The sequence below is a fragment of the Centroberyx gerrardi genome, chromosome 19 (assembly GCF_048128805.1).
Source record: "Centroberyx gerrardi isolate f3 chromosome 19, fCenGer3.hap1.cur.20231027, whole genome shotgun sequence".
In the NCBI taxonomy this organism is placed as follows: domain Eukaryota; kingdom Metazoa; phylum Chordata; class Actinopteri; order Beryciformes; family Berycidae; genus Centroberyx; species Centroberyx gerrardi.
In genome coordinates, this window is record NC_136015.1 from 11,583,754 (window position 1) to 11,605,337 (window position 21,584).

A 21,584-nucleotide genomic window follows, 5' to 3' on the forward strand; every position below is an offset into this window, starting at 1 on the left:
CTGGCCTGTACTAAAAGTGTATATACTGGTGTGCATAAAAAATATGCTTTACATATTTCATACAAATATCGTTGGATCACAAAAAGCACATAAGGAAATTGAAAATCAATTCAAAATATAAAGACAAATAAACATTACACAACACAAAACCCTTATTTCGAAATATCACCATCGCGTTGCATCTCGCGAGAGAAAGACGAAAAAGCACAAGCTAGCGAGCGCGCTAGCCAGTTTTGTCCTCCCATTTGAGAATAACCTCGGCTTATTATGGCTACAATGTCTGGAGGAACAAACCTCGGGATTCCCGGAACAAGTCAGGCCGGTACCGGGACGGCTGCACACCGGAAAAAAGACAGCAGTCCGTCCGCCAGGTTCTGGGAGAGTCACGATACTTTAGCCCAGTTGGAGATGGTGCGACAGTGGATCGGGAAGCACTACAAAAAGGTAGCTAGCAAGAAAGCTAACTAGCTAGCCGCCCCCTGCTAGCAAACCCTATGGCTCAGACTGTAAACAAACACTGGCTTAGACGTTGATATGATGCTGGATAACATTACCTCTCATATTAGGTAGCAGGGTGTATGTACTGAAATCAAATCAGAGTGTTTTAGGTACTTACGGGGGAAATAAATCAGAGGTAGCGCTGGTGTTATACCAGAATAGGCTAACTAGACTGAAAGAAAGACTTAACAGCCTTTAGTGGCATTAACGTTACTGTTAAAATGTGGCAGATGATGAAAAATTCTCCTTCTCATATCCCTCTCAAACTGTGTGTGTATTTGTCTCTGTCTGTGCCTCTGTGTGTGTTTAGTATGTGCTGGTGGATGCTCCATCCTGTCAGGCTCTGGCTGCGATGACCCTGCAGCTTCTCCAGTTTCAAGAGGACGCCTTCGGCAGACAAGCTACCAGCCCTACTCTCACCAAACTGCCTGTGAGTCTGTCTCTCACTGTGGTTTTCTTTGTCTCTTTCACACTAACTCCTGCTTTTTCTGAGTTTAGGATTACTTGGTCCTGTGATTGTTAGTCCGTCTCTTTCTTATGATGTCTGTTGATTTCATCATTTCTCCTCAGGCTCAGTGCTTCCTGGACCTGCGACCAGGCGGCGGACTCTGCCACATTCTTGGCTCCGCCTACAAGTTCAAGGCCGAGCAGGGCTGGTGAGTATCAGGCCTACTGCCTTCGCCTTTCCACAGTGGTATCCCTCCTACACCTGCGCTGTATCTCCATTGATTCCTGCTCACCTTGTTGTTGACGCCTCTCTCTCTCTCCCCTTCCTCCCGCTCACAGGCGTAGGTTCGACCTGCAGAATCCATCGAGGACCGAGCGCAATGTTGAGATGTTTGGTACAATAGAGAGGGCGCTGATCCAGGTGACAGAAGCACACGCATACACTATTGATAAGGGCAACAGACACACACACAGACACCAGCCCGCCGAGTACCCTCCATTGATTAACATGTGTGTGTTTTGTGTGTGCGTGTGTGTGTGTACAGAACAACTGTATGTCACCGCCTGTGGTATACCTAGACCCTGCGCTGGAGCAGGAGCTCGCCAGCAGACTGACCAGTATCATCACCAAGCACCAGGTAAACCGCTGCAGAGGGAGGGATGGGTAGATGGAGGGTAATAGATAGATGGATGAAGGAGAGGAGGTTTTTCTGCTTTCCATCATGCAATTTTAAATCTCTAACCATTGCTTTACCTTTCTTACAATTGGAGACTAAAAGTAGACTGAGGAAGATTGAATCAATAAGAATAAGAATGGATGTGAAGCCCAATAGCTCTGAAAACGTAGTTCAATCTCACATAGTTGCATGTTCTTCCACAGGGTTCAGTCACTGAGGACCGAATGCTCGCCAGTCACCACATCTACTCTTCACCAGCCTCCACAGATGAAGGTCAGTTGGACTGTGTGTGTATGTGTGTGTTTTAACTCTATAATATGTCCGGAATCTTACTTGATTCATTTTTCTTTTCATATATCTGTTTCCAGATGAATGGATGCGTCCTGTCATGCGGAAAGACAAGCATGTCCTGGTACACTGGGGCATGCACCCTGACAGGTAGTGCATGTGTACACGCGCGCACACACACACACACACACACACACAAACCTTCCATTCATGTCTCTTGTCTCTTTCCAACAGTTATGACAGCTGGCTGTCCTCAAGTGATGTTGAGGGAGAGGTTGAAGAGGAGCCACATCCAGAGAGACCCTGGAGGGTGAGCGCACACACACACACACACCACAATACTGTACCACACTATACTGCACCACTCTACATTATACTACACTGTACAATATGACACTACAGTATACAACATTATTCTACACTATGTCACACTATACTACATGACACTACATCTGTGCTTTACACAGTGTCCGAATTTTTTGGCTCACCTGCCAAGGCAGCCAATCAGGAGCTTGTTTGATACAGAGGCATTGTTTTGCTTTGATTTGATCGGCTCAGAGAGAGTGTATAGTGGTCAACTGGGACAAAGTCGGAGAGCAGCCAAAGTCCCAAACACTGTATATAACAGAGGCATTCAAATGTTATCGTCTCAAAAAGTTACTGGCGGCCAGTGTGGTGGGTGACCCTTACTGATTTATCCGCCAAAGACAAGTTTTACCGGAATTTGGCACTTTGTGGGTGTTCATTTTGGGCGCTGGCTATGCTGCACCACATGACCTTACACAACACAAGTTCCCTATTTAGTAGACATTTTGTGTGTGTGTTCCAGGTCCATGCTGGCTGGGTTCTGGACACAGACATTTTCAACGAGTGGATGAACGAGGAAGACTACCACGTGGACGAGAGACATGTACCTGTCATTCTCCGCCAGCGTATCCACCTCCGAGATGACCAGGTTTGTACAAAGCTGTATGCGTGTGAGGTTTGGAGGGCTGATGGAGGGAGATGGCGTCCTTTATTATTACTACACATAGTTACATATTTTAACTTTATCCAGAGAAAGAATATGTGTGTTTTTACAGTGAATTAACAGTTTCCTGGTTGGAAAACAGAAGCAAGCATGATCCCTGGCACTGCCACTCAAAATTAAAATTAAAACACAGGGTCCAGATTGTTGATGCTTCAGTGAAATACCTCTCTGATGATCTGACCTATGATGATGATAAAGTAAATGGTTTTCCAGTTTAGATGAATTGTGATTTCGGGGCTTGATCCCAGCCAGGTAATCCCTGGTGAGGCAGCATGTGTGTTCTGTTGGTCAAAAGTTTAAACAGTTGTATATGTCCACGGCATGTTTTCTATTGTGTACGTCAAAATACATTTTCTTTTTTTCCATCTATCTCCACCCTCTGCTGCAGGACTCAAAGTCGACCCCTTCCAAGAAGAGAAGACGCTCCCCCTCTCCTCCCTCCTCTGAAGGCAGGAAGAAAGGAAAGAAGGGGTAAGACATAACCCTTGTATCCAAACTGGGTATGCTTTTGGACATTTCAATGCACGGTTTCAGCATTGATTTTAATATGTGTGTGTGCGCGCGCAGGAGAAGACGTGGCCAACAGGAGGAGGAGCCAGAGGAGGACCTGACCGAAGACATGGAGGACCCAACTCCTGTCCCTAACATGGAGGAGGTTATCCTGCCTAAGAATGGTAAACGCATACACAGAGACAGTGTTCATGCATTAAAATGTTTTGTTTGTTTGTTTTTTTGGGTCCTACCTAGATTATGTTCCAATACATTGTCACATAAAAGTGTTTAATAAATTAGTATTTCTCCTGTTTCTAATTTCCTTCCTCTCTCTCTCTGTAGTCAACCTGAAGAAGGACAGTGAGAATACTCCTGTCAAAGGAGGGACTATGGCTGACCTGGGTGAGTTTGCATTTGTCATGCAACATGTTTATATAGGAATGCTGCATGTGTAAATACGTTCAAATCCTTCAAACAAAAACTCTGTTGTTTTTCAGATGAGTGAGTTTCTAAATCTTATCATAATCACTATCTAAAGAGTGCAAATTGCAGTCATAAGCAGAAGAGGGTGTGTGTATTCAGGTGATGGTAACATTCACACCATCAGTTATTTAGATTGAGTGTACAATTACAAGTATGCTGCCTGTGAAAATATTTCAGTCCAGTAGCTCTATTGTTTGTGTTTGTGTCTTTGATTTTTCATCCTCCTTTTCAACGTTTCTTTTTCAGACGAACAGGAAGATGATTTCCCAGGAAGGGTAAATATGACTTTATTTTCCTCCAATCAAAATGTTTCTAATTTTGGGGGGAAATTGCCTATGTAAAATATGTCCAATTAGTGTGTAAGTGTGTGTCATCATGCGTGTGTGTGTGTGTGTGTGTGTGTGTAGGAGGATGAGGAGGGCAGGGGGGAAATTTCTCGTCTATCAGAGGCAGAGGACAACATCACAGAACAGACCCATCACATCATAATACCAAGCTACGCATCTTGGTTCAACTACAACAGGTAAACAAACACACACACTTGTATTACCATACTTAGAGGACCTTCAGTGACTACATTCATCTAGCGCTCTAACCTTAGCCTTCACCAGTACATGCTTAACTTTACCCTAACCTTAACTTAACCTATACTAACCGTACTTCTAAGCCCTAACCCTGAAATAGTTCATTTTCAAAGTGGACGCTGGTCATGTGGATTATTTTCCTATTTTGTCTCTGGGACATTTGGTACACAAGCACACACACACACACAGCTAAACAGACTCCCTTAGTTTCAACCAACATTTAGTTTATTTCATAGTAATTCTATTTTAATTTCTTATCATTTCCCATAATCTTTTAACACCATAATATATTGTTGATGTAAAAGCTTTTCTGTTGTAAAAGTCTTTCCTGTTGTCTGTCTATTTTTCTTGAGTGAAAACCTGTCTGTCTGTTTTTCAGCATTCACCAGATCGAGAAACGTGCACTGCCTGAATTCTTCAACGGAAAGAACAAGTCCAAATCGCCAGAGATGTGAGTACTGCTGACATTCAGACAACAGTAAGTCATCAAAGATGGAGACTGCATTTCTGACAATATGATCTCCACTGTGCACTGCAGCTACCTGGCGTACCGTAACTTCATAATCGACACATACCGGCTCAACCCCCAGGAGTATCTCAGCTCAACCTCCTGCAGACGCAACCTCACTGGAGACGTCTGCGCTGTCATGAGGTACCACTGTGTGTGTGTGTTGGTGTGTGTTTCTGACCATACAGTATCTACTTCCTTTGATACATTAGGTTTAATGTGTGTGTTTTGATATATGAATGTGTTTGTGAATTAAAAGTTTGTGTGAGAGAGAAGGAAATGTTTGAGAAGTGTATTTTGGCATGTAGACAATTTGTTTTTTATGTGATAAAGTATGTCCAGTGTTTCCTGTAGATATTTAGATGTGGGGGCTTGGGGTAATGTGGGTCTTCACACCAGTTTCACTAGGTGTTGCAGCTCAAGAGCATCTCTTATTTATAGCAGAATATATTGTATATGGACAATTGTGCTGAAAATGTTATGTTTTTGGACAGGCTGGGCAGTGAGGCCAGATGATGAATTGTAATTGTATTGACATTTTTGTATCTGTGGGGCCAATTTTCTAGCTGTGGAGTGGCACTACAGTTAAATGAATGTAAAGGAAAATGATTTTTGTGTGCAGGGTCCATGCGCTGTTGGAGCAGTGGGGTTTGGTGAACTACCAGGTGGATGCAGAGAGCAGACCCCTCCCCATGGGACCCCCACCCACCCCTCATTTCAACGTACTGGCTGACACACCGTCGGGACTGGCCCCTCTACAACACAAACCCCTGCAGGTAACACACACACAACAGCTCAGCTGTTGTCATGGGCAAATTTATGTGAAACACACAGGATTCAAAGCTGTCATCTTCTGACGCAGTCCGGATAATCTCTCTCTGTCTCCCTCTCTCTCTGTTTCAGGTGTCAGCCTCCCAGCATATGTTGTATTTCCCAGAAAAGACCAGAGAAAAGCCTTTAGACTGTCAGAACTTTGGTCTGCGCACCGACATCTACGCCAGGAAACACCCTAAGGTGCGGCAACAGCAAAAAGATACTTTTTTTGTTACAGAAAATCAATCCTAGGTTTTATGACTGTTGCTTTTTTTGTAATCTATGTGATCGACAGTTTTAATCTTGTGTTTTTTACTATTTATTTATTTATTTATTTATTCATACCCACTTCTCCTTTGAATATTTTTCCCAGTTTGTATCCTATTTATATTTATATACATATTTATATTTTACTATTCCTTGTTTTTATTCCTTTCTGGAATCTCTGCTTTCAGATGAGTGCTATATAAATAACGTTGATTATTATTATTTAAAAACAATATATCATGTTGTCTGTCTCAGAGTAAAGGAGCGAGTGCAGGAAGGGAATGGACGGAGCAAGAGACGCTCTTGTTATTAGAGGTAAGGCCATCACTTCCTTTTTGGGCTTCCTGTGGTGCATTTTGACGTGACAGATTTTTTTACTGCCTCTTTTTATTTTCTTCCTGTTCTCAAAGTGCTGTCTTTCTCTTTTTCAGTTAATTGCAGTTCAAAAATGATTAAGAGATGATTAAGCTATTAATTGTGGTATAACAAAAAATTGATTAACTGATTACAACCGTGATTAGTGATTAAAAAAGTGTCATATATGTGTTTAGATCATTTCTGTCATTGTCCCATTGCCCCTGCCTAACCCAGTGAAAATTTATGATTTTCTTCTCCTTTCTTAATAGGAAGAACTTGGATTTTTTGATTATTATTGATTATTTGAATATTTTACGTAAATCCTGGAGAGAAAGTGCACCTTGTCCTCAACCTCACCTGTCTCTCTTCCTTTCCTCTCTCTCTCCCTCAGGCGTTAGAGGTCTACAGAGATGACTGGAACAAGGTGTCGGAGCACGTGGGCTCCCGGACGCAGGACGAGTGTATCCTCCACTTCCTCCGTCTGCCGATAGAAGACCCCTACCTGGAAGACTCCTCCGCCTCCCTCGGCCCGCTGGCCTACCAGCCCGTGCCTTTCAGCCAATCAGAGAACCCCGTCATGAGCACCGTGGCCTTCCTGGCGTCCGTGGTCGACCCGCGGGTGGCGTCAGCCGCAGCTAAGGCCGCACTGGGTGAGAAGACAGAGGAGGGATGTGTGTAGTCTAGGTTAATATGGGTGGGAATATGGTTCTGAGTGTATGTAATGGGGAAAACATTAGATGTGTGTATGTGTGTGTGTGTAGTGACTGTTTGTCTTTCTCTTCAGAGGAGTTTTCCAGAGTGCAGGAAGAGTCGGTGGAGAAACTCTCTGAAGCCTCTAACCAGCCTGAAAAGACAGGTGAGACTGAAATACATATATATACAGACACACACACACACACACACACACACACACACACACACACACAAAACTGAGTCTATCTGTCCATCTCTCTCCATAATGGGTCCCTCTTTCTTTCTTCCCCTCTCCTGCAGAATCGATGGATGTAGATAAAATGGAGACAAACTCCACCTCCCATCAGGTGATATACCGATAAGAGCATTAAGAGAGTCTCATTGGCCTAATATTGATTCTGTTGGTGAAAAATGTTGCTGCTTCTTACCCCAGGAGTGTGTGTGCGTGCGTGTGCATTTGTTCCAGGTCCCTGCCAGGGCGGATGGCCTCAAGGGGGAATCCAGCGGGGGAAAGGCGGAGGGAGAACGAGTGAAACGAGAGAATCCTGAAAATGCACTAGCAGAGGAGAGAGATGGTGTGTGTGTGTGTCTCTCTGTATTAATGAAATCATCCCGATTGTTGGCATCCCATTTATTCTCTCTCCCTCTCCCTCTCCCTCTCCCTCTCCCTCTCCCTCTCCCTCTCCCTCTCTCTCTCTCTCTCTCTCAGGCGGGGGCGATGAAGAGGAGAGCGCAGGGCAGAGGGAGGGAGAGGGGGATGAGGGGAGAGGAATGGAGCTGGAGCTGGTGGAGGGCAGCGTTGCCACGGCAGCAGCAGCTGCTCTGGCCTCAGCCGCCACAAAGGCCAAGGTAAAGCCCGCCCTCCCGCTTTGAACGGACCAATCACAGCGACTATAGGGAGAAAAAAGGGGGGTCATTTTAAGTTGCTTCAATAGAGGCTTTGCAGCTGTGTCACAAATCTCTTGGCACCCAGGACAGGTGCCATCCTGGAGATTCATTTGAGAATTGGCTGTGCGCAAATAATGGCTAAATATATATCTGCCAGGTTAGAAACTGGGATCATTATCTGAAAAGCATAAGTAAAAGTGGTCCAATGAGGTGGGTCTGTTTCCAAATGTAGGTTTTTTTGGTAACATACATCACCAGAAAGCCCTCTATTGCTCATGATCAATTTTGTGGTTTCTTTCATTGCCTGTCTCTTGATTTATTTTCTCTTCCTCTCCCTCCCTCCCTGCCTCACTCTATCACACCCAATTTGTTCTTCCCTCCTCTACCTCTTCTCGCCTCCTGTCTTTTTCTCTCCCGCCTCCAATATCTATTTTCTCCTTCCTTATCTTCACCTCCCCTCCTCCTTTCCTTTTTCTTGCCTCTTAACTCTCCCGACCGCTTACCGCCCTCGCTCATTTACCCTGCCTCTTTCCTCGCACTATCCCTCCTTTACCCAACTCCCTCTCTCCCTCCTTCCCCTCACTACCCCGATCCCTCTTTTAACCCCTCCTGACTTCCTCCTTCTCTCCTTTCATCTCTCCTTCCCTCCATCCCTCCCTCCAACCCTCATAATTTCCTCTCACTTTCTCCATCTTCATCCTTCTGTCCTCCCAGCACCTGGCGGCAGTAGAAGAGAGGAAGATCAAGTCCCTGGTGGCTCTGCTGGTGGAGACCCAGATGAAGAAGCTGGAGATCAAGCTGAGGCACTTTGAGGAGCTGGAGACCATCATGGACCGTGAGAAAGAGGCCGTGAGTAAAGATAACGTCTGCTATGGCCCCGACCAGTACCAATTAAACTTATCTTACAGTTCATCTGCCCCTCTAGACTGACCTGCTTGCTCATTGTAGCTAAATTCTCAAAATGTAAAATGTCAATGTTCTTTACATCTGTGGCTTTGTTTCCATGTCAGTCAGATTACAGTTCTTTTTTTCTTTGTAGATTCATATCTACAAGCAACAGTATCATCTCTAGAAACCAGACAATTTCAGTATTGTCTTTTGCCTTTTGTCTTTGTGCGTGTGCGTGTGTGTGTGTGTGTGCATGCGTGCGTATGTGCATGTGCAGTTGGAGCAGCAGCGGCAGCAGCTGCTGTCAGAGAGGCAGACCTTCCACGCCGAGCAGCTGAAACATGCAGAGATGAAGGTTCGCCAGCAGAGGGAGCAGGGACAGGCTGGATTCACAATGCAGCACTCAGGTCTGGATACACACACACACACGCACACGGTCCATGTTCATGTAGACAAACGCTTTTAAGAAATATTTTCAACAAAAAGACAGACACATATTGACACTGCGAACCACATCCACTGGCACACAGCTGCTCATTCCTTGTGTCTTTTTTATCATTGGACTTTGGTCATTCCATGTTTAATCATTACTATTTGGTCATGCCCAATTCTTCAGGCCAGTCCATGCCCAGCCGGATGATGCCTGTTGGGGGAAATGCCCAGACCATGGCCCCTCGCCACCCTGGAGCCCCCAATGGCATGTGTGAGTAGACTCTCTACTATTCTCATAGGTTTACATGCTGGTCAATCACAGCATTGTATATGAAATAACTTCTTCTTGCATTTTCAACCTGATTCTGTGACGATGATGAGGTGTACGTAAGTAGATATAATCCACTTTTAACTTTGTTCTGTCACTGTCCCAGACCCGTCCTCACAGCCTGATGGGATAGCAGCAGCAGCAGCAGCCCAGCCCGGTCCTCCAGCACCCAGCCTCAGCTGAACAGACCAGACACAAGACACACGCGCCAGTCCCGTTGGAACAGTACACACACACACACACACACACACATCCAAAAATGCAACACACACAGATATGTACAGAAGCAACCGTTTTAAAATTTGAAGTCTCTGTAACCTTTCAGTAGCATACTGTCACGTGTTCATACTGAAACAGCCACACAATCGGTCACATAAACACAATTGGTCTGTTTTTGGTCAATAGCTCAGCCTGTCTGATATCTGTGAAATATTTGTGTTCCGACTTCGGAGTTGAGAAGACTGAAGATTGAACTCAGCTCATTAAAGTTGTTTTATATGAAAACGTAACTTCTGTTTATCTTCTTTCTTAGTCCAACTGGTTTTCACTGTAGGTGTGTGTTTGTGAGAGACAGAGAGAGAGAGCTTGTTAATCATTTCTGTTCTTTGAAGTTAAGAGTGTATCTTTATGGAACATTCATAATGGTTCATTCACCCAGTAGTTACACAGAAACATTATAGAGACTCCCAGCTGTCTATTTGTTTGAGTTTGTATGCTGAATGTACAAGATTTTAGCGGCATTTACTCCGTTCATCAAGTACACTGATGAGGTGCATCCAGGGAAAAGCCATTATCCCTCATTGATTTCCCTTATTAAATCAATACCAATCACAACGGACATGTAGATAAAGAGAAGCAGACGATTTAGAGAAGGATTTTTAAGCTTTGAGACAATTTAGATGTGGATTATGCCAAAGGGGCTGCAGCTCAATATCAGGAAAATGTCCCTTATATTTTGTCCACTCAGTGTATATGCATGATTAAGATGTTCAGTTTGCCTTTATTGTTGATAAACTGCAGTAGTACTTAATCTTGAGGCCATTTTGGTTAGCCACCCTCTGACTTTTTGATAAAGTTTGTATTTCTTCAATATGCCAGTAAACAGGTTATTCCATTTCTCAGCAGTAATATACCTCAAAGCAAATAGTGTTGCATTAATTTATTTATTCAAACTATATGCATTTGTTTAACATTTTTTGAAGTTTGCTTTTCCAAAGGCAATTTATATGGCATTTATGTATGAAGCATATTGAGCTTCAACAACCATCTTGGTGATGTCTCTGAAAAACAGGAAGACAGTTCATTTTAGAATAAATTACATCTTGAAATTAAACATGAGATGAAGTTACCTTCTACCTAGCTCCATACATATTTCATAAAACACCAGACTATGAAAGCTATAACTCGGTGCGGCAAGGAGGCCTGTAGTGGTTAGAGACTGTCCTTCAGCTGGAGGAGCAGGGTTCAAGCCCCTGTATCAACAAGCATCCACTCTGCTGAAGTGTCCTTGAGCAAGACACTGAATCTCTACCAGCTGCAGGCTGCTGCAGTGCAGTTGACTCTTTCACTTTGACCTCTCTGGAGGGGGCAAGTGAAAAGAGATTGAACCTATTATCCCTACAGGAATGGATAAAGTATGACATTACACTAACTAGGTCCAAGGAGAACAGTCACAAGTCAGTGAGGAAACAAAATGTGTAACCAGAGTGAATGAATGAGACTTACTCTGAAGAAGGCTGTTGGGTGAGCACATAGACTGCAAGGCAGAGCAGTGAGATCGCTATTGTCAGCGTCATAACATGGTGAGGTGGAACGATCACATTGGCCACTTTCACTGACGCACCGCCTCCAAAAGTTATAACGATATTTTTCCTGAAACGCAAAATTGGTCAAGACCACACCAAGATCAAGGCAGAGGATAGACAAGATCAGTGACATGACAGGAGCAAGTCATTTGGTTTCTGAGACCAGAAAAACAGTATGCAAATATTTCAGATTTACAATATTGACAGTAAACCACAATAGCATACATCAGCACCCATATTCATAAAACGATAATTCATGCGAATAGTAATAGTACAAGTGATAGGATGATCCATCCTCTTGAGAAAATCTTGTTTCTTCAGCAGTTGTTAGTTGGCTGCAGTGAGGTGAGTCTTGTCAAACTTCCCTGAGCCGTCTTTGCTCGTGAACACAATAGTTTCCTTTACACAGTATCTTATCAGTCTGTAGACATGTCAGGAGTTTCTTATAACCTATAGATTCACTTTAATGTACACTCCAGTTAATGACTGCCTCATAAAACTGAATCAAAGTTCAGCGGATGGTGTATCCCGTACTTTTACTTTCAGTTTGTATGTGACATGGGGTTATATTGAGGACAGGATGTTCTCAACATGTTGTGTAGCTGAGCTAAGGGAGCGTAAACATCCTTTGTTCTTTAACTCAAATGGCGCTGGCCTTGTGACCAGCAGGGAGAGATGGAGGATGGAAGTTGGGGAACTCATAACAACCATAAAATCATTTGAATTGTTCACTGACTCAAATCACTGACTTAAGTTATTTACATTTACATACATTTGACATTTTAGGCATTTAGCTGATGCTCTTATCCAGTGTGACTTACAATGAGTGCAACAGCAAGTTTACAAAGTCCGGTAAGCATATGTTGTCAAAATGAAAAATTTCACAACCACAGATTCTCTTTCATTTTTGCTTTTATTGCAAAGCTGTTTGATTTCTACATTTTTGGATTGAGTTCAGCGTAAATATTCAGTAGATAGAGGCAAATACTTTGGACAGAAGATAAAGTGTCATAGATGCAACATTTCTCAACACAGGATATAATGTTACTATGCTTTATAATCCAAGGTGAGCATTCATATACAGGCCCAATTCAGAGTTTAACAGAATGATACACTACCATACAAATGAGAACCGTAGAGAAACATCAGGCTACACCATTATAAACCTACAGCACCATAAGACAGGCAGCAACATTCACCAGCTGCCTACTCTTACAACTACACATTACAGTACACACTGCCATCAATATATCTGTCTATTTCAGATAATAAAGTTATTCAGTATCAAATCCTGACTCATTTATGGCAATATTTTCAATTCTTCCTTTTTCAGACAGTAGGAAAAGATACATGAAACAGAAGTGAGACAAATGTGACAGTTTGTCTTTCTGCAGTTTGATATAGTAGTTTGAAGGAGCCACTCTTCTCTTTTCCAGCCTTACAGATCAAAGCCCTTCTGTCCATTTCCCCATTGTTGTTGTGTGGTGTGTTTGTGTCCATGTGTGGCTGTACAGATGGGTTTGTGTGCCTGAGAATACCGGTAGACTGATGATGACATACTTTTTGCAGCTGGTTGTGTATTTTTATCAGCAATAGATCAAGCAAGCCATAAGCAGAGTTCATTTTTTACTGACATTCATTTTTTTACTCTCTGGTGTCAGATTGCTTGATGTAACGAACTGCACCCCATGCTTTCATTGTATTAATTTCATCAATTGCACCAATTGGATGAATTCCAGTTGCATGAGTTGCATGAGTTGATTCTTGTGGTCGTCCTGAAACAACAAACAGACAAACAAGAAGCACATTTGAAACTTGCTAAGGAAGTGTAACACACTGTAATGCTTCCCTGTATTTTAATGGCAGCTATGGAGAAGATGAGCCAGAGAAAGCTGTATCTAATAGCACAGGTTAATGCTCAGAAAATAATTAACTTTAAATTACTGTTCAGAATAATTATAGTCATTATAATTTGTGTGGAGTACATGCTCGACTGATGGAATACAAGGCATGAAGGCTTCCAGGGAGCTTCATGTCTTTAAACTATGCATCAACCTGCTTCTGCTGGGCATGAAGATGCTGCTGGATAACTGCAAGTGAGGCTCTTTCAAATTTCCCAAAAATCAGTGTGTAGCAGGGAGCACTGTTCCTGACTGGATTCCAATGCATCCCTAGTAGGATCCATATATGGTAGTAGGATCCCATATATGGTAGTGACAACTCCTCCCACTAGCAACCTTTCAATCAGTGCAGGTAGTATAAATAGGAGCTAGTTTGGTAGCTGCGTGCACTCCTTCTCAATGTTTCCCCCTGCTGTGGTCTTTGTGTTTAATTTCTCACCTTGAGGTAGGTAGGGAGCTAGTGTCATGCTACTTGGCCCTTAGCGTGCTTTGTGTTTTTAATTCCTTTAACCTATTTTCTTTGTAGACTCTTAGCTTTCCTGATGGTGGCCATTCCCCATGTCTGCTCTGGGTAGTAGCAGACGGTCATTCAGCTGAGGTACGATTCTGATTGTAATCGGCCCATGAAAGTTAAACTTGGTAAGTAGGGTGCTTCAAGTGCTTGAGGTAATTTTCGGTCTATGGTTGGCATGGAACTTTATTAATGTTATGTCTCTTTATAGGTCCCTGCCACCGCTGCTGTTTTGCCTGAGTTTTGAGACTGGAAGTAGTTTAATTAAAAGAAGATATTGTATTGTGTCATTGAATAAACTATCTATTTTTCTACTGCTGACAATAGTTTATGGCAGTTTTATTTAAGTCTTTTCCTAACCCCTTTCTTCCCCAGCTTCTTCTAGTCTCCTTTTTGAATCTTAATAAATTACATTTTTTCATTTGGAAACGCGTCTCTGTCTTCCTTTAGTGGATGAACCTATGCGTTACTACTTTGGGTATTTAGTCTAATACTTATTGTGATATTTCCTTGGGTGAAATTCCCAAGGTGGTGTTGTCTGCTTCCCCTTTCCTTACCACCACATCACAAGCGTAAAAAAATCCATAATAGGAAAATAGCCAAACAAAACCCTTTAAAGATACAACCCAAAATTGATCTGACCATCTAAAACAACTTGTTCTGAACAAGGCTGACTTGTAGATGGAACTGTTAAACCATCATAACTCAAACTTTTTACAGCCTCAAAACACACCTGAACCTGTCATGTCTGTAGTTGTCATGCTATCTTTTCACCTTTTTGGCTCATCTTTAAAAAGAGTGCTGATCATTCTGGAGGGCATTACTCACATTTAAACATTCAATGCATTTAAATCATTTACCAGACAAATGAAGCCTCTTTTTGAGAGGTTGTTGAATCACTTACCCCAGAGGAACAGTAATAGCACAAGTGCCACAACTGCCACAACTATTATAATTAAAGAAAAGTCGGATATGTAAAGACTCCCCGCTGTCACGGCAATGCCAAGTGCTGCAGAATTGAATGACAGATTTTCTCTGAAAAGAAGAGAGAAGCAGTCAGGACCTGGACTCAGTGGAATACGAAATGTGTGAAAATGTGTTTCCTTTCTCTTCATTCTTTATAGTTTTATTAAATGAAAGACACTGCTAGCAGGAATATGGCGGCAAGGAACAGTGTAGCCATTTAGTCATGAGGGAATAAAATGAGAATTAAATCTGTTAGGTTTAAATTATGCTTTTTAACTTTTAGAGCACACACAGCTGTATTAGTGTCACATTATGGTTGCACCACAACATTTGTCATCATGGCAGGTCACAAATTTGTTCAGCCAGCTAGAAAGTGATTCCACCTGTGTTTTTCACCGTCTGGCTTCTTGAGTTTAGAAGCTTGTGAATTTTGAGGATGACTGGTGGCCTTACAGTTTTTCTCAATTGATTTGACACGAACTAAGGTTCATGCTGTCAAAAAATAGCACTACTTCAAAACAGCTGACCCCTCTCAGACTGTTCATGGTCAAACGCACCATAGTTCCTACAGTCACTATAGCACTTTGAGAAATGTACACAGACCATCTGGCGCCTGTCTCAGAAACCTTATCACAATCTCTCACAAGCTGCAATCTGCTCAGGGACATCTCAGTCCGGAGAATGTTGTTAACACACTAAACTTGGCCTTATCGAATGTCAGGTCTTTAGCAGACAAGTCACTTTTAATTAATGATTTTATCACAGAATGCCAATTGGATTTTATGTTTTTAACTGAAACTTGGTTAGACCCAAATAATAGTGGAGCTGTTCTTATTGAATCAGCCCCTCCTAATTTTAGTTTTATGAACAAAGTCAGAGTAGACAAGAAAGGAGGTGGAGTGGCAGCCTTTTATAATAATGTTTTCCAGTGCAGGCAGATATCATTTGGAAAGTTTGTAACCTTTGAATATCTTGCTCTTGTATTGAAATCATCCTCTCGTGTTTTACTTTTAACTGTTCACAGGCCACCAAAATACTCTGTCAACTTTGTTGATGACTTCACGCAGCTGCTGTCTATCATATGTATTGACTTTGACTGCCTGGCTATCGTTGGTGATTTTAACATTCATATTGATAACACTAAGGACAGTGGTGCCAGAGAACTGGATTAACTGCAAACTTCCAGAAAAATATCTGAGGTCTGCCTCCACTTTAGAATCTTTTAAATCAGGGCTTAAAACTTTTCTGTTCGCCAGGGCTTTTTAAGAAATTTAGGGCAACTCTAATCTGCACTGAAATTTATTTATTTTTTATCTTTTATATATTTTTTTTAAAGGTGCCTGCAGTGCCACCATCAGGAAGATTGACCCCATAGTGCAGTATACATCATTTAGGACCGGACCAGACTACTCTGCAAAGTTTTGTGCATTTCTGAGCGTGGGAAGGCATTTCAATTTTTGTCGGAAGGAAGGAAGGAAACATACAAAAACAATAGGCCCAACTGCTAGAAAAAAACAAAACCTAAAAATCCTCTCACCACCTATTCATACCTACATATAGAACGGTGTCAGCTCAGTATGAAAGAGATAAATCACTTACATCATCATAACCATCCTGGATTTCTTATTTCTTAGCAGTAGTATTCAGGTTGTATCCTTCAAATTGATTGTAGAGTGTTTAGTTTCAGTTTCTTCAAAAGGCCATGTGTTATGTGTGGAAAGTCCCTGAGCGAGACTAGACATGCATTCAGCTGCTTGTAGATTTGAACCATTTCCTGTTAAAGACCATAATGCATGTAAATTTGAGACACACATCATTGCTAACAGTTGATATACGTGATCTGCTGCAGGGTTTGAGGTATATTTAACACAAATTACTTCAGTGGGAAATTTAACAAAACGTTTGACTCATTGAATTACTCTTTGCTAAACCTGTTAAACCAAAGACACACTATTAAGATTAATTTATCACGTTCACCAAGATTTCAGTTTCCATACAAGTAGACAACTGGTCATTATTTAGTTGTAGTCTACACTCCGTATGTAACACTTGAATAGGCCTATATTATTGTGGAACAGGCTAATACATTAAAGTATTTTCATCATTTCCAGATACACAACTCCTGTGTCACTGTGGAAAAACTTTTTTAAGTGATCATTTTTACACTCTTACTGAATGTTTTTCATGCAAGATATCAATCAATTATATAGAACTGACGATAATCTGGACCGATATCTCTATAGCAGAGTATATAAAATCTATAGTATAACTGATTCTTTGAGGCGCACTTACTCTTTTCATCAAGTACACTGATGAGGTGAATCCAGGGAAAAGCCATTATCCTTCATTGATTTCCCTTATTAAATCTATACCAATCACAAAGGAGATGTAGATAAGCAGATGAGCTAGAGAAGGATTTTTAAGCTTTGAGACAATTTAGATGTGGATTATGCCAAAGGGGCTGCAGCTCAATATCAGGAAAATTTCCCTTATATTTTGTCCACTCAGTATATATGCATGATTAAGATGTTCAGTTTGCCTTTATTGTTGATAAAGTGCAGTAGTACTTAATCTTGAGGCCATTTTGGTTAGCCACCCTCTGACTTTTTGATAAAGTTTGTATTTCTTCAATGTGCCAGTAAACAGGTTATTCCATTTCTCAGCAGTAATACACCTCAAAGCAAATAGTGTTGCATTAATTAATTAATTTATTTCTTCAAACTATATACATTTGTTTAACATTTTTTGAAGTTTGCTTTTCCAAAGGCAATTTACATGGCATTTATGTATGAAGCATATTGAGCTGGTCCACTTAATCAACCTAGTCAAAATTCTAGCAATCTTTCACTTGTTCTACTTGCTCAATCCTCTGTCCAGTAAATCTGAATGAATCTAGATAACTTCACAGCATAGGTAACGTGCACTTTAGGTTTCCATCTCGTGACTTCCTGTTAGTTTATTTTCTTTGCGTTAGCCTCTTCTTGTTTCCTCTTCATTGTCATAATCACAAGCACAACTATTACAAAAGCATTGAAACCACAAGCCAGCTTAGTTTCCAGCTTGAGCACATCGGTGACATTCAGTGCTAGAACACCAACAACCATCTTGGTGATGTCTCTGAAAAACAGGAAGACGGTTCATTTTAGAATAAATTACATCTTGAAATTAAACATGAGATGAAGTTACCTTCTACCTAGCTCCATACATATTTCATAAAACACCAGACTATGAAAGCTATAACTCGGTGCGGCAAGGAGGCCTGTAGTGGTTAGAGACTGTCCTTCAGCTGGAGGAGCAGGGTTCAAGCCCCTGTATCAACAAGCATCCACTCTGCTGAAGTGTCCTTGAGCAAGACACTGAATCTCTACCAGCTGCAGGCTGCTGCAGTGCAGTTGACTCTTTCACTTTGACCTCTCTGGAGGGGGCAAGTGAAAAGAGATTGAACCTATTATCCCTACAGGAATGGATAAAGTATGACATTACACTAACTAGGTCCAAGGAGAACAGTCACAAGTCAGTGAGGAAACAAAATGTGTAACCAGAGTGAATGAATGAGACTTACTCTGAAGAAGGCTGTTGGGTGAGCACATAGACTGCAAGGCAGAGCAGTGAGATCGCTATTGTCAGCGTCATAACATGGTGAGGTGGAACGATCACATTGGCCACTTTCACTGACGCACCGCCTCCAAAAGTTATGACGATATTTTTCCTGAAACGCAAAATTGGTCAAGACCACACCAAGATCAAGGCAGAGGATAGACAAGATCAGTGACATGACAGGAGCAACTCATTTGGTTTCTGAGACCAGAAAAACAGTAAGTATATTCATAAAAAGATAATTCATGCAAATAGTAATAATACAAGTGATAGCCTGCACTCACAATTGAATTGGATCCATTCTCTTGAGAAAATCTTGTTTCCTAAAGTCTTGTCAAACTTCCCTGAGCCGTCTTTGCTCATGAACACAATAGTTTCCTTTACACAGTATCTTCAGTCTGTAGACGTGTCACTTCACTTTAAGGTACACTCCAGTTAATGACTGCCATATAACTGAATCAAAGTTCAGTGGATGGTGTATCCTGTACTTTTACTTTCAGTTTGTATGTGACATGGATTATTGTTTGTTCTAAGCATCTTGTGTAGCTGAGATAAGGGAGCGTAAACAACCTTTGTCATTTACCTCAAATGGCGCTGGCCTTGTGACCAGCAGGGAGAGATAAAGGAACAACCACAAAATAATTTATGAATATCTCTCAAATACACAGCTAGCTGCAAAACATATGTCATCATCAGTCTACCAGCATTCTTAATAAAAGCAAAAATGAAAGGAAATCTGTGGTTTTGAAATCATTTTTCATTCTGACAACTTATACTTACTGGACTTACACTTTGTAAACTTGCTGTTGCACTCGCATTGTAAGTCACTCTGGATAAGAGCGTCAGCTAAATGCTTAAAATGTCAAATGTATGTAAATTTAAATAACTGATGCTCACAGATGGCAGTCTTAGGATGATTTTAGCTTCAACCAAGTCAGTCTGATTAATGTTGCTCAATTATTATTAAACATAATTTTTTTTAGAGTCAGTGAACAACTCGAGCGATGGATCAAGCAAGTAATTAGTGTTTATTGGAGATCAACATGTTTGGTGTCAGTTTCCATCATTTAATTTAGATGCAGGCAGACTTCAATCTTGAACGCTGTATCTTTTATTTTTCTTTTGAATCGTGTGGTTTTGATCCTGAAACAACAAACAGACAAACAATAAGCATGTCTGAAACTAGCTAAGGAAATGTAACACACTGTAATGCTTTATTAGTGGCAGCTATAGAGAAGATGAGCCAAAGAAAGCTGTATCTAAAAGTATAGGTAACAAGCTGCATTTTAAACTGCTGATCAGAATGATTATAGTCATTATAATGATAATGTTTATGACTGTTTGGTGTAGAGTACATGGTCGACTAATGGAATATATGGCATGAAAGCTTTCACTACATGTATATCAACCTGCTTCTGCTGGGCATGAAGATGCAGATGTATAACTGTAAGTGAGGTTCTTTCTTTCAAATTTCCACAAAAATCAGCTAATCCATAAAAAAACATCCATACAAAAATCCATAATAGAAAAAAAGCCATACGAAACCCTTTAAAGACACAACCCAGAATCTGACCATCTAAAACCACTTCTTCTCAAGAAGGCTGACTTGTAGATGGAACTGTTAAACCCACGGCTGCTTTATTCCAGTTCACAGGAATTAGGAATTTAGGCTTTGGCAGCAGTTTGCTAAATCTTTGTTCATGAAACAAGTCTGGTTACTTCCTTTTTAAAGATGAGCCAAAGATTTAGATATAACAGACAAATGAAGCCTCTTTTTGAGAGGTTGTAGAATCACTTACCCGTGGCCCTGGTGATCACTGCAATTGCCACTGCGGCTACGGCTATTATAAGCAGAGAAGGGGTGGATATGGAAAGAGCTTTCCTAGGAAAAGAAGAGAGGATCACAGTCAGGACCAGTGGAATATGAAGACATTTCATTTAATCTTTAGAATTAAAAGGTGTGTGTGTGTGTGTGTGTGTGTGTGTGTGTGTGTGTATTAGGGGCGTCATAGAAATCCATTATTTGTTTCTAATAGGCTTGGGTTAGGGTTAAAGAATCCCTTGATTCTTCATAGTTTTATTGAATAAGAGACACTGAATAATTCAAAAGTCAAAAAGTGGTACCTGAAGTATTTTCAAAATTAAATGAAGTAATTACAAACATGTTAGTTATGAAATTAAAGCTTGTACCTCATGACATAATTGCTTTCTTTTATCAATTATACTACTGTATCCAATGTATTTCAAATCTAAAAGGTGTTGGCAATATTAAAACAATGGTTATTCGTTTTACCGTCAAAATTGTATATTATTCATCATCAATCAGAAATATGTAGATTTAAGGTATAAATCTAAATCGGAGGATGTATGTGTAGGTGTTGCCTATTTCATCCACACTTCACCCAGTAACAACAATTGCTAGAAAAAAACAAAACCTAAAAATCCTTCTTTGTCCTCTCGCCACCTATTCATAGATACATATAGAACGGTTTTAAAGAGAGATGAATCACTTACAGTGTCAAAGCCATCCTGGATTTCTTATTTCTTAGCAGTAGGTATTCAAGTTGTATCCTTCAAATTGATTGTAGAGTCTTTGTGTTTAGTTTCAGTTTCTTCAAAAGGCCATAGTGTTATTATGTCTGGAGTCTCATCTAAAACAGGTTGGACTGCTTTACCCATGTGAAAGTCCCACAAAGCAAATCAAGAAACTGTAATGTAATGTGTGGCCTTTTTCCACTTGTTATCTCAAAAGTGTTGCCCGTGTCATGAAATGGCCTGATGAATGAGTGACTCCTTTCATCCTGTCATTGTATAATAGATTTGTTATATCCATATGTCCAAAGATAGAGCTGGCCCTATAGAAACACCCTTCTATTAAACCGAGGACTCATAAAACAGATTTTGGTACTTGTTTGGGAGTTTCATGTATTTGAGATAGGATTAAGTGTGTATGGGGGAGATTTTGGGGTATATTTAACACAACTCACTGTAGTGGGAAGTTGAACGAAATGAAGTTTGATGTTAAAACTGTACATTATTCATCATCAATCAGAAATATGTAGATTTACGGTATAAATCTAAATTGGAATCTAAATTAGTTGGGAGTTTGCTACTTCATCCACACCTCACCC

General features: G+C 41.1%; 1 protein-coding gene and 2 long non-coding RNA genes across 3 annotated transcripts; 1 reads left to right on the forward strand and 2 right to left on the reverse strand.

Annotated features, from left to right (window-relative positions):
• Nucleotides 1-203: 203 nt before the first annotated feature.
• Nucleotides 204-10,171, forward strand: smarcc1b (SWI/SNF related BAF chromatin remodeling complex subunit C1b). The gene is made up of 28 exons (XM_071920133.2): nt 204-444; nt 809-928; nt 1,069-1,154; nt 1,285-1,366; nt 1,491-1,583; nt 1,826-1,895; nt 1,991-2,060; nt 2,145-2,220; nt 2,740-2,865; nt 3,329-3,411; nt 3,508-3,614; nt 3,775-3,834; nt 4,162-4,190; nt 4,323-4,438; nt 4,879-4,950; nt 5,038-5,151; nt 5,630-5,783; nt 5,911-6,021; nt 6,343-6,402; nt 6,836-7,094; nt 7,229-7,300; nt 7,438-7,484; nt 7,604-7,712; nt 7,847-7,986; nt 8,740-8,874; nt 9,191-9,320; nt 9,530-9,616; nt 9,780-10,171. The coding sequence occupies exons 1-28, from the start codon at nt 268-270 to the stop codon at nt 9,854-9,856; spliced, it is 2,862 nt and encodes a 953-aa protein (XP_071776234.1). The 5' UTR covers nt 204-267; the 3' UTR covers nt 9,857-10,171.
• Nucleotides 10,172-12,450: 2,279 nt separating this feature from the next.
• On the reverse strand, nt 12,451-16,511 carry LOC144542920 (uncharacterized). The gene is made up of 3 exons (XR_013507508.1): nt 16,456-16,511; nt 14,795-14,925; nt 12,451-13,253 (listed from the first exon to the last, which is right to left on the reverse strand). It is a non-coding gene; the product is annotated as an uncharacterized LOC144542920 (long non-coding RNA).
• A 2,947-nt stretch (nt 16,512-19,458) lies between these two features.
• Nucleotides 19,459-21,097, reverse strand: LOC144542811 (uncharacterized). Its single transcript, XR_013507470.1, has 3 exons — nt 20,968-21,097; nt 20,253-20,335; nt 19,459-19,596 (listed from the first exon to the last, which is right to left on the reverse strand). It is a non-coding gene; the product is annotated as an uncharacterized LOC144542811 (long non-coding RNA).
• Nucleotides 21,098-21,584: the final 487 nt, after the last annotated feature.